The sequence below is a fragment of the Somniosus microcephalus genome, unplaced genomic scaffold (assembly GCF_052327205.1).
Source record: "Somniosus microcephalus isolate GS21.2 unplaced genomic scaffold, FLI_Smic_1.0 unresolved_chr7, whole genome shotgun sequence".
Taxonomy (NCBI): domain Eukaryota; kingdom Metazoa; phylum Chordata; class Chondrichthyes; order Squaliformes; family Somniosidae; genus Somniosus; species Somniosus microcephalus.
Window position 1 is genome coordinate 34,126,934 of NW_028225185.1, and position 18,862 is coordinate 34,145,795.

General features: G+C 54.7%; 2 protein-coding genes across 2 annotated transcripts in view; both read right to left on the reverse strand.

The window, feature by feature from the left end:
• LOC147086771 (uncharacterized) overlaps positions 1 to 18,862 on the reverse strand; it is a 518,811-nt gene that overhangs the window by 105,096 nt on the left and 394,853 nt on the right. The gene's annotated exons all lie outside the window — the stretch shown is intronic.
• LOC147086777 (ubiquitin-like protein 4A) lies at positions 4,510 to 18,467 on the reverse strand. The gene is made up of 4 exons (XM_085978956.1): positions 18,361 to 18,467; positions 9,107 to 9,212; positions 7,990 to 8,183; positions 4,510 to 4,789 (listed from the first exon to the last, which is right to left on the reverse strand). The coding sequence occupies exons 1-4, from the start codon at positions 18,406 to 18,408 to the stop codon at positions 4,679 to 4,681; spliced, it is 459 nt and encodes a 152-aa protein (XP_085835082.1). The 5' UTR covers positions 18,409 to 18,467; the 3' UTR covers positions 4,510 to 4,678.

The following is an 18,862-nucleotide window of genomic DNA, read 5'->3' on the forward strand; positions in this document are numbered from 1 at the left end:
GTTATAGGGGCTGGAGGAGATTACAGAGATAGGGAGGGTTGTAGGGGGCAGGAGGAGATTACAGAGATAGGAAGGGGTGTAGGGGGCTGGAGGAGGTTACAGAGATAGGGAGGGTTGTAGGGGGCTGGAGGAGGTTACAGAGATAGGGAGGGTTGTAGGGGCTGGAGGAGGTTACAGAGATAGGGAGGGTTGTAGGGGCTGGAGGAGGTTACAGAGATAGGGAGGGTTGTAGGGGCTGGAGGAGGTTACAGAGATAGGGAGGGTTGTAGGGGGCTGGAGGAGGTTACAGAGATAGGGAGGGTTGTAGGGGCTGGAGGAGGTTACAGAGATAGGGAGGGTTGTGGGGGCTGGAGGAGGTTACAGAGATAGGGAGGGTTGTAGGGGGCTGGAGGAGGTTACAGAGATAGGGAGGGTTGTAGGGGCTGGAGGAGGTTACAGAGATAGGGAGGGTTGTAGGGGCTGGAGGAGGTTACAGAGATAGGGAGGGTTGTAGGGGACTGGAGGAGGTTACAGAGATAGGGAGGGTTGTAGGGGCTGGAGGAGGTTACAGAGATAGGGAGGGTTGTAGGGGCTGGAGGAGGTTACAGAGATAGGGAGGGTTGTAGGTGCTGGAGAAGGTTACAGAGATAGGGAGGGGTGTAGGGGGCTGGAGGAGGTTACAGAGATAGGGAGGGTTGTAGGGGCTGGAGGAGGTTACAGAGATAGGGAGGGGTGTAGGGGCTGGAGGAGGTTACAGAGATAGGGAGAGGGTCGAGGAGGCCGCGGAGGGATTTGAAGACGAGGATGAGAATTTTAAAATCGAGGCGTTGCCGGACTGGGAGCCAGTGTAGGTCAGCGAGCACAGTGGGAGGTGATGGGTGAAGGGGACTCGGCGCGAGTTAGGACACGGGGGGTAGCAAAGTTTAGGATGAGCTCAAATTTACGAAGGGGGGAAGCTGGGAGGTCAGCCGGGAGTGTGCTGGAATAGTCGAGTCTGGAGATGACAAGAGCATTGGCTTGTTTACGTGGAGTTGTTTGCAGGGTAGCTGCAACTGGGACTCCGACACTTGTACTCCGTGGCTCTCCGATCTGTCCCAGTCACTCGAGAAAATCCTGATCGCAGACCTCAGAAGCAAAGAACACCGAGAGCAGTCCTGGTACACGGGACGGAGGAGACCAAGCAATCTTTGCCCAGTGACCCCTGGGTTAGAGAGAGGGGGAAATCAGCCAGGGTTCCTGCTCCTGATCACTGTCCAGTGACCCCTGGGTTAGAGAGAGGGGGAAATCAGCCAGGGTTCCTGCTCCTGATCATTGCCCAGTGACCCCTGGGTTAGAGAGGGGAAATCAGCCAGGGTTCCTGCTCCTGCTCACTGCCCAGTCACCCCTGGGTTAGAGAGGGGAAATCAGCCAGGGTTCCTGCTCCTGATCACTGCCCAGTGACCCCTGGGTTAGAGAGAGGGGAAATCAGCCAGGGTTCCTGCTCCTGATCACTGCCCAGTGACCCCTGGGTTAGAGAGAGGGGAAATCAGCCAGGGTTCCTGCTCACTGCCCAGTCACCCCTGGGTTAGAGAGAGAGGGGAAATCAGCCAGGGTTCCTGCTCCTGATCACTGTCCAGTGACCCCTGGGTTAGAGAGAGGGAAAATCAGCCAGTGTTCCTGCTCCTGATCACTGTCCAGTGACCCCTGGGTTTGAGAGAGGGGAAATCAGCCAGCGTTACTGCTCCTGATCACTGTCCAGTGACCCCTGGGTTAGAGGGGACCATCTAGCTCCCGGAGAACGGCGGGACTACAACTCCCAGCAGCCCGTGCGTGCACTCAGCCGCACTGCGGCTGCGCGTGGAGATCCACCTGGCCCGCCCTTAGCAACGGGGCCTGTGAGGAAAATGGCACGAAGTGAAGCCTGTTTAATGGGATCAGATGGAAAAGGGGACATTGTCACCTTGCGGGGGGGGGGGGGGGGGGGGGGGGGGGTGGAAACAGTGTGACCCTGGGATGGTGGAGGAAATAGTTTAAGTTGTTAATTTAGGAACACGGTTTATAAATCAGGGCAGACGTTTAATTTTTATGTAGTCCTCTGGCGTTTTGACATCCCGAGTTGGCCACCCTCGCCCAGGGAGTCACGCCCAGCTCCGCCCGGGGAGGGGTCGCCCAGCTTCGGGCTCGTCCGTAGTTTTGAAGAACACAAGACTTCAAAAGTGAGCGTGCGGTGATTTTTCAGACGAGGCCAGGAATCACGCACGTGCTCCGCTCCCCCATACCCGCTGCTCGCCGCTCCTCCCCCACAAAGAACCGTCAACCATGACCGTCAGCACCAAGCACTGACGTCGGTGGAAAAAGAGGCCTCACACCTTATCGACAAGCCCCGTCGGAGTGTCAAATGTCAAAAATAAGGCATTCCTTATAAACCACTCGAGCTCCGCACTGTCGGAGGGGCGGTACTGAGGGAGCGCCGCACTGTCGGAGGGGCGGTACTGAGGGAGCGCCGCACTGTCGGAGGGGCGGTACTGAGGGAGCGCCGCACTGTCGGAGGGGCGGTACTGAGGGAGCGCCGCACTGTCGGAGGGACGGTACTGAGGGAGCGCCGCACTGTCGGAGGGGCGGTACTGAGGGAGCGCCGCACTGTCGGAAGGGCGGTACTGAGGTAGCGCCGCACTGTCGGAGGGGCGGTACTAGGGGAGCGCCGCACTGTCGGAGGGGCGGTACCGAGGGAGCGCCGCACTGTCGGAGGGGCGGTACCGAGGGGAGCGCCGCACTGTCGGAGGGGCGGTACCGAGGGAGCGCCGCACTGTCGGAGGGGCGGTACCGAGGGAGCGCCGCACTGTCGGAGGGGGCGGTACCGAGGGAGCGCCGCACTGTCGGAGGGGCGGTACCGAGGGAGCGCCGCACTGTCGGAGGGGGCGGTACCGAGGGGAGCGCCGCACTGTCGGAGGGGGCGGTACCGAGGGAGCGCCGCACTGTCGGAGGGGGCGGTACCGAGGGAGCGCCGCACTGTCGGAGGGGCGGTACCGAGGGAGCGCCGCACTGTCGGAGGGGGCGGTACCGAGGGAGCGCCGCACTGTCGGAGGGGCGGTACCGAGGGAGCGCCGCACTGTCGGAGGGGGCGGTACCGAGGGAGCGCCGCACTGTCGGAGGGGGCGGTACCGAGGGAGCGCCGCACTGTCGGAGGGGCGGTACCGAGGGAGCGCCGCACTGTCGGAGGGGCGGTACCGAGGGAGCGCCGCACTGTCGGAGGGGCGGTACCGAGGGAGCGCCGCACTGTCGGAGGGGCGGTACCGAGGGAGCGCCGCACTGTCGGAGGGGGCGGTACCGAGGGAGCGCCGCACTGTCGGAGGGGGCGGGTACCGAGGGAGCGCCGCACTGTCGGAGGGGGCGGTACCGAGGGAGCGCCGCACTGTCGGAGGGGCGGTACCGAGGGAGCGCCGCACTGTCGGAGGGGCGGGTACCGAGGGAGCGCCGCACTGTCGGAGGGGCGGGTACCGCGAGGGAGCGCCGCACTGTCGGAGGGGCGGTACCGAGGGAGCGCCGCACTGTCGGAGGGGCGGTACCGAGGGAGCGCCGCACTGTCGGAGGGGCGGTACCGAGGGAGCGCCGCACTGTCGGAGGGGCGGGTACCGAGGAGCGCCGCACTGTCGGAGGGGCGGGGTACGAGGGAGCGCCGCACTGTCGGAGGGGCGGTACCGAGGGAGCGCCGCACTGTCGGAGGGGCGGTACCGAGGGAGCGCCGCACTGTCGGAGGGGCGGGTACCGAGGGAGCGCCGCACTGTCGGAGGGGCGGTACCGAGGGAGCGCCGCACTGTCGGAGGGGCGGGTACCGAGGGAGCGCCGCACTGTCGGAGGGGCGGGTACCGAGGGAGCGCCGCACTGTCGGAGGGGCGGTACCGAGGGAGCGCCGCACTGTCGGAGGGGGGCGGTACCGAGGGAGCGCCGCACTGTCGGAGGGGCGGTACCGAGGGAGCGCCGCACTGTCGGAGGGGCGGTACCGAGGGAGCGCCGCACGGGCGGAGGGGCGGTGGTACCGAGGGAGCGCCGCACTGTCGGAGGGGCGGGTACCGAGGGGAGCGCCGCACTGTCGGAGGGGCGGTACCGAGGGAGCGCCGCACTGTCGGAGGGACGGTACTGAGGGAGCGCCACACTTTCGGAGGGGCGGGTACCGAGGGAGCGCCGCACTGTCGGAGGGGCGGGTACTGAGGGAGCGCCGCACTGTCGGAGGGACGGTACCGAGGAGCGCCACACTGTCGGAGGGGCGGTACCGAGGGAGCGCCGCACTGTCGGAGGGGCGGTACTGAGGGAGCGCCGCACTGTCGGAGGGACGGTAACTGAGGGAGTGCGGCGCTCCCTCAGTACTGGCGCCGGGGGAGTGTCAGGCCTGGATTACGGGGCTCAAGTCTCCGGAGTGGGGTCTCGAACCCACGACCTCTGACTCCGAGGCAAGAGCGAGACCGACATTAACGGAATAAAGGGACACGTTCTTTTAAAAACCTCCCCGACGCTGGAATTATTGTTTAAACAAAGTTACTGCTTTGCGTCCTGCAGGTTTTGATGGTTTAATAATCCACAGTAAACAGTCCGACATTGGGCTCGAACATTCAGCTACGAAGCGTGCTCGGGCGAAGGTCTGTAACTTTTTGCACAAGAAACAAAATGAAGAGACGTCACGTGGGGAGCAGCAGGAAGCGGGCGATCCGGCGAGCCGCGGTCTCTAGTCCAGGAAGGAAAGCTCCATCGTGTCCGCCACGTCAGGGTGCAGGATTCGAGTGGATATTCGCTCGATGTCATCCAGGCTTAGGAGACGCAGGTTACGCTCGTAGTCCTGAGAGACAGAGACAGAGAGAGAGACAGAGAGAGAGAGACAGAGAGAGAGAGACAGAGAGAGAGAGACAGAGAGAGACAGAGAGAGACAGAGAGAGACAGAGAGAGAGACAGAGAGAGAGAGAGAGAGACACAGAGAGACAGAGAGAGAGAGACAGAGAGAGAGACAGAGAGAGAGACAGAGACAGAGAGAGAGACAGAGAGAGAGAGACAGAGAGAGAGACACAGAGAGACAGAGAGCGAGACAGAGAGCGAGACAGAGAGCGAGCGAGACAGAGAGCGAGCGAGACAGAGAGCGAGCGAGACAGAGAGCGAGCGAGACAGAGAGCGAGCGAGACAGAGAGCGAGCGAGACAGAGAGCGAGCGAGACAGAGAGAGAGAGAGACAGAGAGAGAGACAGAGAGAGAGACAGACAGAGAGAGAGACAGAGAGAGAGACAGAGAGAGAGACAGAGAGACACACACACACAGAGAGCGAGACAAGTGGTCAAAATTGTTCACAATGCCAAAATCAATCACTGCTTAACTGACCAAGAATCTGTCAGCTCCCATCTCTGTTTAGATACAGAGTAAAGCTTCCTCTACACTGTCCCATCAAACACTCCCAGGGCAGGTACAGCACGGGTTAGATACAGGGTAAAGCTCCCTCTACACTGTCCCCATCAAACACTCCCAGGGCAGGTACAGCACGGATTAGATACAGAGTAAAGCTCCCTCTACACTGTCCCCATCAAACACTCCCAGGGCAGGTACAGCACGGGTTAGATACAGAGTAAAGCTCCCTCTACACTGTCCCATCAAACACTCCCAGGGCAGGTACAGCACGGGTTAGATACAGAGTAAAGCTCCCTCATGGGTAACAAAAGAAATTAAAGCTAGTATTAAGTCAAAGGAGGAAGCTTATAAAGTTACCAGAAAAAGCAGTCGGCCTGAGGATTGGGATCTTTTTAGAAATCAGCAAAGGGGGACCAAGAAATTGATAAAGGGAAAATGGAATATGAGCACAAACTAGCGAAAAATATCAAAACGGATTGTAAAAGCTTCCATAGGTATGTGAAAAGGAAAAGACTGGCCAAGGTAAATGTTGGTCCTTTACAGTCAGAGACGGGAGAATTTATAATGGGGAATGAGGAAATGGCAGAGAAATTAAATAAATACTTTGTTTCTGTCTTCATGGAGGAAGACACAAAAAACCTCCCAGAAATACGAGAAAACCAAGGGTGTGGCGAGAATGAGGAACTTAAAGAAATTATTTGTAAAAACAGTACTAACAAAATTAAATGGGACTAAAAGTCGATAAATCCCAAGGACCGGATGACCTACATCCTAGGGTTTTGAAAGAGGTGGCCACTGGGATAGTGGACGCATTGGTTGTCATCTTCCCAAATTCTATAGATTCTGGAACGGTTCCTGCAGATTGGAGGATAGCAAATGTAACCCCGCTAGTTAAGAAAGGAGGGAGAGAGAAAACGGGGAACCACAGACCTGTTAGCCTCACATCAGTAGTTGGGAAAATGCTGGAATCTATTATAAAGGATGCAATAACTGGGCACTTAGAAAATAATAGTAAGATTGGGCAGAGTCAACATGGATTTATGAAAGGGAAATCCTGTTTGACAAACCTTTGAGTTCTTTGAGGATGTATCTAGTGGAGTAGACAAAGGGGAACCAGTAGATGTGGTGTATCTGGATTTTCAGAAGGCCTTCGATAAGATCCCACACAAGAGGTTGGTGAACAAAATTAGGGCACATGGAATTGGGGGTAATATACTAGCATGGATTGAGAATTGGCAACTTAACCTGTCTATATCCCTGTGCAGGCTCATTGCGTTCACCTCACAGCTTACTTTCCCACCCAGCTTTGTATCATCAGCAAACTTGGATATATTACATTTAGTCCCCTCATCCAAATCATTGATATAGATTGTGAGTAGCTGGGGCCCAAGCACCGATCCTTGCGGTACCCCACTAGTCACAGCCTGCCATCCTGAAAAAGACCCGTTTATCCCTACTCTCTGTTTTCTGTCTGTTAACCAATACTCAATCCATGCTAGTATACAACCCCCAATCCCATGAGCTCTAATTTTGTGTAATAACCTCGTGTGGCACCTTATCGCATGCATTTTGAAAATCCAAATATACTACATCCACTGGTTCCCCCTTATCTACCCTGCTAGTTACACCCTCAAAACACTAAGATCTGTCAAACACGATTTCCCTTTCATAAATCCGTGTTGACTCTGCCCAATCATATTATGATTTTCGAAGTACCGTTACCACTTCCTTAATAATGTATTCCAGCATTTTCCCCGACAACTGATTTCAAGCTAACTGACCTGTAGTTCCGTTCTCTCTCTCCCACCTTTCTTGAATAGCAGGGTTATGTTGCTACCTTCCAATGATGTGGAGAGACTGGAGAAGCTGGGATTGTTCTCCTTAGAGCAGAGAAGGTTAAGGGGAGATTGACCAGAATGGTACCAGGGATGAGGGACTTCAGTGATGTGGAGAGACTGGAGAAGCTGGGATTGTTCTCCTTAGAGCAGAGAAGGTTAAGGGGAGATTGACCAGAATGGTACCAGGGATGAGGGACTTCAGTGATGTGGAGAGACTGGAGAAGCTGGGGTTGTTCTCCTTAGAGCAGAGAAGGTTAAGGGGAGATTGACCAGAATGGTCCCAGGGATGAGGGACTTCAGTGATGTGGAGAGACTGGAGAAGCTGGGGTTGTTCTCCTTAGAGCAGAGAAGGTTAAGGGGAGATTAAATCGAGGCGCTCAAAAAACATGAAGGGTTTTGATGGAGTAAATAAGGAGAAACTGTTTCCAGTGGCAGGAGGGTCGGTAACCAGAGGACACAGATTGAAGATAATCGGTAAAAGAACCAGAGGGGAGATGAGGAGAATGTTTTTTACACAGCGAGTTGTTGTGATCTGGAATGCGCTGCCTGAAAGGGCGGTGGGAGCAGATTCAATAGTAACTTTCAAAAGGGGGAATTGGAGAAATACTTGAAGGGGAGAAATGTGCCGGGCTGTGGGGAAAGAGCAGGGGGGAGTGGGACTAATTGGAGAGCTCGTTCAAAGGGCCGGCACAGGCACGATGGGCCGAATGGCCTCCTCCTGTGCGGTGCGATTCCATAAACTGTCCCACTCTCTCTGTGTGTTGTGGGGCTCGGAGTGGGGGGGTGGGGGGAGGAGAGAGACGACGTACCTTCTGCAGCTGTTCCAGAACTTTCTCTGCGTCGGCCTGCGCAAAGTGCTTCGCTAGGATCTCCAAGACCAGCTGCCACGGCTGGGCTCTGGCGCCCTGCGGAACGCCATCCGGGGAGGACCTGTCCAGCGGCTTCACCACCAGGTTCAGCTTGGTGTTGGGACGGATGCCATAGTCAGTCAGCCTGTGCTCATCTGGAGAGGGACAGAACACCACTGGGGTCATTCACAAAGGGACGGCCTAACATTGGAGATAAACTTTACACGTGGGCTGCGAGCCTCACGCCCTCCCTCTGCCCTTCCCCTGGTGTCCCTGCATCGTGAGGCCTCGGCCCTTCCCCTGGTGTCCCTGCACCGTGGGGCCTCTGCCCTTCCCCTGGTGTCCCTGCACCGTGGGGCCTCGGCCCTTCCCCTGGTGTTCCTGCACCGTGGGGCCTCGGCCCTTCCCCTGGTGTCCCTGCACCGTGGGGCCTCGGCCCTTCCCCTGGTGTCCCTGCACCGTGGGGCCTCGGCCCTTCCCCTGGTGTCCCCGCACCGTGGGGCCTTGGCCCTTCCCCTGATGTCCTGCACCGTGGGGCCTCGGCCCTTCCCCCGGTGTCCCTGCACCGTGGGGCATCGGCCGTTCCCCTGGTGTCCCTGCACCGTGGGGCCTCGGCCCTTCCCCTGGTGTTCCTGCACCGTGGGGCCTCGGCCCTTCCCCTGGTGTCCCTGCACCGTGGGGCCTCGGCCCTTCCCCTGGTGTCCCTGCACCGTGGGGCCTCGGCCCTTCCCCTGGTGTCCCCGCACCGTGGGGCCTTGGCCCTTCCCCTGATGTCCTGCACCGTGGGGCCTCGGCCCTTCCCCCGGTGTCCCTGCACCGTGGGGCATCGGCCGTTCCCCTGGTGTCCCTGCAACCGTGGGGCCTCGGCCCTTCCCCCGGTGTCCCTGCACCGCGGGGCCTCGGCCCTTCCCCTGGTGTCCCTGCACCGCGGGGCCTCGGCCCTTCCCCTGGTGTCCCTGCACCGTGGGGCCTCGGCCCTTCCCCTGGTGTCCCTGCACCGTGGGGCCTCGGCCCTTCCCCTGGTGTCCCTGCACCGTGGGGCCTCGGCCCTTCCCCTGGCGAGCGGAGTCTCCTTTACCTGACAGTGCCTTCCCCTTGTACAGCAGGCGTTGCTGTACCACTGGGATGTTGAGCTTCTCAGCGATGATGACCTTCACAGCTGCTATCCTCTCATTCTCAGACACCTGCAAGGGAAAGGGTTGCAAGCTGTTATGTTGCTGGACTGGCAATCCTGGACTAATGATCTCTGTAGACGCAAGTTCAAATCCCACTGACAGGGTTACGGAGGGAAAGTTAGAGGCGGGATGTGGGCCTTAATTGGTCAGCTCTTTCAAAGAGCCGGCATGGGTACGAGGGGCCGAATGGCCTCCTTCTGTGCTGTAAGCTTCTACGATTCTATGAAATGGCGACACATCAATGTCCTTTATAGAAACATTGAAGATAGCAGGAGTAGGCCATTCGGCCCCTCGAGCCTGCTCCGCCATTCAATGAGATCATGGCTGATCATCCAAATTCAGTACCCTGTCCCTGCTTTCTCCCCATATCCCTTGATCCCTTTAGCCTTAAGAAATATATCTAACTCCTTCCTGAATATATTCTCTGGGTGAAGAAATTCCTCCTCATCTCTGTCCTAAATGGCTTACCCCTTATCCTTAGACTGACCCCTGGTTCTGGACTCCCCCGCCATCGGGAACATCCTTCCTGCATCTAGTCTGTCTAGTCCTGTTAGAATTTTATAAGTTTCAATGAGATCCCCTCTCATTCTTCTAAACTCTAGCGAATATAAGCCCAATCGACCCAATCTCTCCTCATACGTCATTCCTGCCATCCCAGGTATCAGTCTGGTGAATCTTCGCTGCACTCCCTCCATGGCAAGAACATCCTTCCTCAGATAAGGCGCCCAAAACTGCACACAGTACTCCAGGTGTGGTCTCACCAAGGCCCTGTACAACTGCAGCAAGACATCCTTGCTCCTGTACTCGAATCCTCTCGCTAGGAAGGCCAACATACCATTTAGGGAACAAACTCCACTGTCCTTACCCGGTCTGTGCCTAGAAGTCTGTAACCTCCTCCAGCCACCCCCCCCCACCGCAACCCTCCCAGATCTCTGCGCTCCTCCAATTCCGACCTCTCGCACATCTTCCCCCCACCCCGTCCTCGATTTTGGCGACCGCGCCAGGGCCCCCGAGCTCTGGAATTCCCTCCCTAAACCTCTCCGCCTCTTTCTCTCCTCCTTTAAGACGCTCCTTAAAACCGACCTCTTTGACCAAGCTTTTGGTCGCCTGTCACTAATATCTCAGTGTGTGGCTCGGGGTCAAATTTACGCTCCCGTGAAGCGCCTTGGGATGTTTTGCTGCGTTAAAGGGCGCTATATAAAACACAAAAGAAAGAAATTGCATTTCTCCGGCGCCTTTCACCACCTCAGGACGTCCCAAAGCGCATCACCGCCAATGAGGTACTTTTTGAAATAACAACAGAAAATGCTGGAATTACTCAGCAGGTCAGGCAGCATCCGTGGAGAGAGAATCGGAGTCAACGTTTCAGGTTGAAGACCCTTTGTGTCATGTTTGACAAATTTGCTCGAATTCTTCCAGGACGTAACAAACAGGGTGGATAAAGGGGAACCAGTGGATGTGGTGTATTTGGACTTCCAAAAAGGCATTTGACAAGGTGCCACACAAAAGATTACTGCACAAGATAAAAAATCATGGGATTGGGGGTAATATACTGGCATGGGTGGAAGATTGGCTATCTAACAGAAAACAGAGAGTGGGGATAAATGGTTCGTTCTCGGGCTGGCAATCAGTGGTGTTCCGCAGGGGTCAGTGCTGGGACCCCAACACTTTACAATCGATATTAATGATTTGGAGGAAGGGACCGAGTGCAACGTATCCAAGTTTGCCGACGATACAAAGATAGGAGGGAAAGCAGTGAGCGAGGAGGACATAAAAAACCTGCAAAAGGACATAGACAGGCTAAGTGAGTGGGCAGAAATTTGGCAGATGGAATATAATGTTGGAAAGTGTGAGGTTATGCACTTTGGCAGAAAAAAAATCAAAGAGCAAGTTATTATCTAAATGGAGAGAAACTGCAAAGTGCTACAGTACAAAGGGATCTGGGGGTCCTGGTGCATGAAACACAGAAGGTTAGTATGCAGGTGCAGCAGGTGATCAGGAAGGCCAATGGAATCTTGGCTTTTATTGCAAGGGGGATGGAGTATAAAAACAGGGAAGTCTTGCTTCAGTTATACAGGGTATTGGTGAGGCCACACCTGGAATACTGCGTACAGTTTTGGTTTCCATATTTAAGAAAAGATATACTTGCTCTCGAGGCGGTTCAGAGAAGGTTCACTCGGTTGATTCCGGAGATGAGGGGGTTGACTTATGAGGAAAGGTTGAGTAGGTTGGGCCTCTACTCATTGGAGTTCAGAAGAACGAGAGGCGATCTTATCGAAACATATAAGATTGTGAGGGGGCTTGATCGGGTGGATGTTTCCACTGATGGGTGAGACTAGAACTAGGGGGCATAATCTTAGAATAAGGGGCTGCCGTTTCAAAACTGAGATGAGGAGAAACTTCTTCACTCAGAGGGTGGTGAATCTATGGAATTTGCTACCTCAGAGAGCTGTGGAAGCTGCGACATTAAATAAATTTAAAACGGAGATAGACAGTTTCCTAGCTGATAAGGGAATTAGGGGTTACGGGGAGAGGGCAGGGAAGTGGACGTGAGTCTAGGTTCGGATCAGCCACGATCCTATTGAATGGCGGAGCAGGCCCGAGGGGCTGTATGGCCTACTCCTGCTCCTACTACTTATGTTCTTATGTAAGCTTCTATGATTCTACGAAATGGCGACACAGCAATGTCCTTTATAGAAACATAGAAGATAGGAGCAGGAGTCGGCCATTCGGCCCCTCGAGCCTGCTCCGCCATTCAATGAGATCATGGCTGATCATCCAAATTCAGTACCCTGTCCCTGATTTCGCCCCATATCCCTTGATCCCTTTAGCCTTCAGAAATATATCCAACTCCTTCTTGAATATATTTAATGAATTGGCCTCAACTGCCTTGTGTGGTAGAGAATTCCACAGGTTCACCACTCTCTGGGTGAAGAAATTCCTCCTCATCTCAGTCCTAAATGGCCGACCCCCTTAGCCTTAGACTGTGACCCCTGGTTCTGGACTCCCCCGCCATCGGGAACATCCTTCCTGCATCTAGTCTGTCTAGTCCTGTTAGAATTTTATAAGTTTCAATGAGATCCCCTCTCATTCTTCTAAACTCCAGCGAGTATAAGCCTAATCGACCCAATCTCTCCTCATACGTCATTCTTGCCATCCCAGGTATCAGTCTGGTGAATCTTCGCTGCACTCCCTCCATGGCAAGAACATCCTTCCTCAGATAAGGCGACCAAAACTGCACACAATACTCCAGGTGTGGTCTCACCAAGGCCCTGTACAACTGCAGCAAGACATCCTTGCTCCTGTACTCGAATCCTCTCGCTAGGAAGGCCAACATACCATTTAGGGAACAAACTCCACCGTCCTTACCCGGTCTGTGCCTAGAAGTCCGTAACCTCCTCCAGCGCCCCCGCAACCCTCCCAGATCTCTGCGCTCCTCCAATTCCGACCTCTCGCGCATCTCCCCCCCCCGTCCTCGATTTTGGCGACCGCGCCAGGGCCCCGAGCTCTGAAATTCCCTCCCATAACCTCTCCGCCTCTCTCTCTCTCTCTCTCCTCCTTTAAGACGCTCCTTAAAACCGACCTCTTTGACCAAGCTTTTGGTCACTTGTCCCTAATATCTCCGTGTGTGGCGCGGTGTCTGATTTACGCTCCCGTGAAGCGCCTTGGGACGTTTTGCTGCGTTAAAGGGCGCTATATAAAACACAAAAGAAAGAAATTGCATTTCTCCGGCGCCTTTCACCACCTCAGGACGTCCCAAAGCGCATCACCGCCAACGAGGTACTTTTTGAAAATAACAACAGAAAACGCTGGAAAAAACTCAGCAGCCCAGGGCAGCATCCGTGGAGAGAGAATCGGAGTCAACGTTTCAGGTCGAAGACCCTTCGTCAGAACTGGAAAAAAAGCAGGAAAAGGAACAGATTGTGAAGCAAGTTAGGGGCTGGGAAAAGGGGGAGGGGCTGAAAGAACAAAAGGGAAGGTCAGAGATAGGATAGAAAGCAGGAGAGAGTAACCAATTGCACTCTATGGCAGTGAGGTGTGGGGTCCGCTAACTCAACAAGAATTCGCAAAATGGGACAAACACCCAATTGAGATACTACATGCAGAATTCTGTAAAAGTATCCTCCGGACTCAAAGGAAAACCGTAAACAATGCATGCAGGGCAGAACTAGGCCAATTTCCACTAATAATTACTATCCAAAAAAGAGCCACCAAATTTTGGAAACACCTAAAAATGAGCAACCCACTGCTATCATTATGAAGCCTTGAAATGCCAAGAGAGGACCATAAAGAAGAATACCCTCAGTCAACTAGTCCTGGGACTCAGTGAAGTAACTACTAACACTACTAACAATAACCAGCCCCAGGACAGTGACATCGTAGCACAGAGAATTCGACCCAACACAATTGTCACTAAGCAAAAGGAAAAATACCTGTCATATTGGGCAGAAACAACAAAAACCCAAAGCAAACTCAATTGCTACTTGGCCCTAAACAGACAATACAACATGGCTGAGTACCTGACCATGGTAAAGGATAACAAACTGAGAAAAACCTTGACAAGGTACAGACTTAGTGAACATAGCCTGGCGATCGAAAAAGGCAGACACAGGCAGACCAGGCTGCCAAGAGAGGACAGGATATGCTCTCACTGCAGTCAGGGAGTGGTGGAGACAGAGATGCACTTCCTCACAGCTTGTAGAAAATATCAGGGCATAAGGGAGAATTTCTACCAAAAATTCTCACAAATATGCCCTGAATTCAGAAATTTGAATGACGACCAAAAACTCCCATACCTACGAGGGGAACAGAGAAACTGTGTAACCTTAGCGGCACACTATGTTACAGCTTGCCATAAACAGAGGGACAACCAGTAAGCCTAAGAAATGAGTATATATAAATTATGCGACTGTATATTTATACACTCAGGGATATATCTGTTTATACACTGTATGAATAGATCTGCGTTTATGTGTTCAACCATAAATGTATTTTGATGCTTTGGCAAAATAAGATGTACCTTATCATGCCAATAAAGCGATTTGAATTGAATTGAATTGAGTAAGAGACATTGAGAGACCTTAAGAGATATTCAAGGCGAGACGAGATGGTAATAGGACAGGTTAACATAAGAACATAAGAAATAGGAGCAGGAGTAGGCCAATCGGCCCCTCGAGCCTGCTCCGCCATTCAATAAGATCATGGCTGATCTGATCCTAACCGTCAATCCACTATCACAGAACCATCTCCTGAATCTAACAGAATTAGACACACGAAATAGGAGCAGGATCAGGCTACACGGCCCCTGGGCCCGCTCCGCTACCCACAGGGCCATGACCGATCCGAACCTAGACTCATGTCCAAATTCCTGCCCGCTCCCCGTAACCCTTTACTTCTAGGAAACTGTCTATTTCTGTTTTAAATTTATGTAATGATGTAGCTTCTACAGCTTTTTGGGGCAGCATATTCCATGGACCTACCACCCTCTGAGTGAAGTAGTTCCTCCTCATCTCAGTTTTGAAAGAGCAGCTCCTTATTCTAAGACTATGCCCCCTAGTTCTAGTTTCACCCATCATCGGGAACATCCTCCCCACATCCACCCAATCCAACCCCTTCACAATCTTATATGTTTCAATAAGATCGCCTCTCATTCTTCTGAACTCCAATGAGTAGAGTCCCAATCTACTCAACCTCTCCTCATATGTCCATCCCCTCATCCCCGGGATTAACCGAGTGAACCTTCTTTGTACTGACTCGAGAGCAAGTATGTCTTTTCTTAAGTATGGACACCAGAACTGTACGCAGTATTCCAGGTGCGGTCTCACCAATACCTTGTACAACTGAAGCAATACCTCCCTATTTTTATATTCTATCCCCCTAGCAATGAAAGCCAACATTCCATTGGCCTTCTTAATCACTTGCTGCACCTGCATACTAACCTTTTGAGTTTCGTGCACCAGGACCCCCAGATCCCTTTGTACTTCAGTACTTTCCAGTTTCTTGCCATTAAGATAATAGCTTGCTCTACGATTTTTCCTGCCAAAGTGCATAACCTCACACTTTCCAGTATTGTATTCCATCTGCCAAATCTCTGCCCACTTACTTAGCCTGTCGATGTCCCCTTGCAGGTTGCAAGGGCCATCCTTTGTTCCTTAACCTGTCCCATTACCACCTCCTCTCACCTTGAATATCTCTTAATGTCTCTCAATATTGGCCCAGAAATTCGGCTCGGAGGCTTCCCGCGGGTGCAAGCCCCCCGACCTGCACTTACCTAGCGCGCCGGCTGTTGTGCTGTGGGCCCGCGTGGGATTCCGATCCTGGGCCTCCTCCAGCTGCCGGCGCACAGTGCTTGTGTATCCCAGGGGCGCAGTTAGTTCGAAGCGTCCCCTGGGATCACGTGGGCCACGGAGAGCCAATGGTAGCAGGGAATCTCTATTCATAGATTTGACAGGTCTTCCTGTAATACAATTCAGCCCCAAAACATCACTAAAACTTCAAATAAATTTTAAAAAATCACATTATGAGGAAAGGTTGAGTAGGTTGGGCCTCCACTCATTGGAATTCAGAAGAATGAGAGGCGATCTTATCGAAACATATAAGATTGTGAGGGGGCTTGATCGGGTGGATGCGGTGAGGATGTTTCCACTGATGGGTGAGACTAGAACTAGGGGGCATAATCTTAATCACATTTTTAAATAACTATAAATTACATAAAATAACTATTTTAAACAATAATTTAATTTTTTGAAAAAATTAATTACAGTTTCTAACTTACCTTTCTTTAAAGTATTTAAAAATAATAAACCTGCGGAAAAAATGTTTTAATTTAACTTAATTCACCACTTACCTTGTTAAAAGCAGGCCCTGCGACTGCTTTTTATATGTGTAACTGCTGGAGACTTACCCTCCCGGAGAAACCTGCAAAAAAAACCCCGGAAGTTCCAGGCGTACGCGCTGCCTCTCCGGCGCGCGCGTTCGACCTGTGAACCCCTTCCTTCAAGGGAACGGAAGTTCCGGTTTCCCGCGCGTGCGCAGTGCACGCATGCATGAGACCAGCACTTTTGTTGGGCCTAGGCGTGAGTACCCAGCGCGTACTCACCCGTGGGGATCCGAAGTTCTGGCCCAATGTCTCTTAATCTCTCCTGCTTTCTATCCTATCTCTGACCTTCCCTTTCCCCAGCCCCTAACTTGCTTCACAATCTATTCCTTTTCCTGATTTTTTTCTCAGTTCTGACGAAGGGTTTCGACCTGAAACATTGACTCTGTTTCTCTCTCCACGGATGTTGCCCTGGCCTGCTCAGTTTTTCAAGCGTTTTCTGTTGTTATTTCGGATTTCCAGCATCCGCAGTATTTTGCTATCGAGGTACTTTTTGAAGTGTGGTCACTGTTGTATTGTAGGGCATTTTATTTTTTGCAGGGGGGTCACTGGGTCGCGTTAAGGAGTCACATCTAGTCCCAGGCCGGGTAAAGGACGACTGGACTCCCGTCCCTAAAAAGGGAGAGTTGTGGCTCAGTCTCGGGGTTATTATCAGACCGGTAAAACAGTGCGTCACTCACGGTGGAGAGGGAAATCAGAATCAGGGATTAAAGTGTCCCAGTTGGGGACAGTGTGTGAACCCGGTGGGGAACCTGGAGGAGACGGTGTTTCCCGCGCATCCCCCCCCCGCCGCCCTCCTCCTCCTCCGAGGGACTGGAGGTGGCGAGTTTGGGAGGTGCTGCCGCAGAAGCCTTTGAACGTAGCGGGTTAAACGTCGGGAGATTTGGGACCGGGAGCAGGAGGCACCCGGATGATAACCGGACTCCCCAAGGGTTAAATTACGAGGGGAGACTGCGCGGGAGATGGAGGGGGAGGGCACAGGGACGGAAGGGCGCAGGGCGATCCCACAGGGACGGAGGGGGCATGGGGCGATCCCACAGGGAGGACGGAGGGGGCACAGGGCGATCCCAGAGCGAGGAGGGGCACAGGATGATCCCAGAGGGAGGGATGGGGGCACAGGAAGATCCTAGAGGGAGGGGGGCACAGGGTGATCCCGCAGGGAGGGAGGGGGGCACAGGGTGATCCCGCAGGGAGGGAGGGGGGCGCACAGGGTGATCCCGCAGGGAGGGAGGGGGGGGCGCACAGGGTGATCCCGCAGGGAGGGAGGGGGGGTGCACAGGGTGATCCCGCAGGGAGGGAGGGGGGGGCACAGGGTGATCCCACAGGGAGGGAGAGGGGCACAGGGTGATCCCACAGGGAGGGAGAGGGGCACAGGGTGATCCCACAGGGAGGGAGAGGGGCACAGGGTGATCCCACAGGGAGGGAGAGGGGCACAGGGTGATCCCACAGGGAGGGAGAGGGGCACAGGGTGATCCCACAGGGAGGGAGAGGGGCACAGGGTGATCCCACAGGGAGGGAGAGGGGCACAGGGTGATCCCACAGGGAGGGAGAGGGGCACAGGGTGGTCCCACAGGGAGGGAGAGGGGCACAGGGTGGTCCCACAGGGAGGGAGAGGGGCACAGGGTGATCCCACAGGGAGGGAGAGGGGCACAGGGTGATCCCACAGGGAGGGAGAGGGGCACAGGGTGATCCCACAGGGAGGGAGAGGGGCACAGGGTGATCCCACAGGGAGGGAGAGGGGCACAGGGTGATCCCACAGGGAGGGAGAGGGGCACAGGGTGATCCCACAGGGAGGGAGAGGGGCACAAGGTGATCCCACAGGGAGGGAGAGGGGCACAGGGTGATCCCACAGGGAGGGAGAGGGGCACAGGGTGATCCCACAGGGAGGGAGAGGAGCACAGGGTGATCCCACAGGGAGGGAGTGGGGCACAGGGTGATCCCACAGGGAGGGAGAGGGGCACAGGGTGATCCCACAGGGAGGGAGAGGGGCACAGGGTGATCCCACAGGGAGGGAGAGGGGCACAGGGTGATCCCACAGGGAGGGAGAGGGGCTCAGGGTGATCCCACAGGGAGGGAGAGGGGCTCAGGGTGATCCCACAGGGAGGGAGAGTGGCTCAGGATGATCCCACAGGGAGGGAGAGGGGCTCAGGGTGATCCCACAGGGAGGGAGGGGGCCCAGATGGGTTTGCGGGTTTTCTGCACCTTTCCCGGTCTCTCCTCCCCACACAGAGCCTGAAACATCGTCCCTCCCGCGGTAAATCTCCCTGCCCCGCCGCTCACCTCCAGCCAGCACTCGCTGCCGTGCAGCAGTTTGACGCTGAGCTGCATCCTGGCCGGCCCGAGAGAAGCGCAGCCGCGCAGGCCGCGCCTTAAAGGGGCAGGCACCCCGGCTACTGAGAGTTAAAGGGGCAGGCACACCGGCTACTGAGAGTTAAAGGGGCAGGCACTACCCCCCCCCCCGGCTACTGAGAGTTAAAGGGGCAGGCACCCCGGCTACTGAGAGTTAAAGGGGCAGGCACCCCGGCTACTGAGAGTTAAAGGGGCAGGCACACCCTCGATACTGAGAGTTAAAGGGGCAGCCACCCCGGCTACTGAGAGTTAAAGGGGCAGGCACACCCTCGATACTGAGAGTTAAAGGGACAGGCACCCCCCCGGCTACTGTCGGAGGGTCGGTACTGAGGGAGCGCCGCACTGTCGGAGGTGCCATCTTTCAGATGAGACGTTTAGCCGAGGCCCAGTCTGCCCTCTCAGGTGGACGTAAAAGATCCCACGGCCACTATTG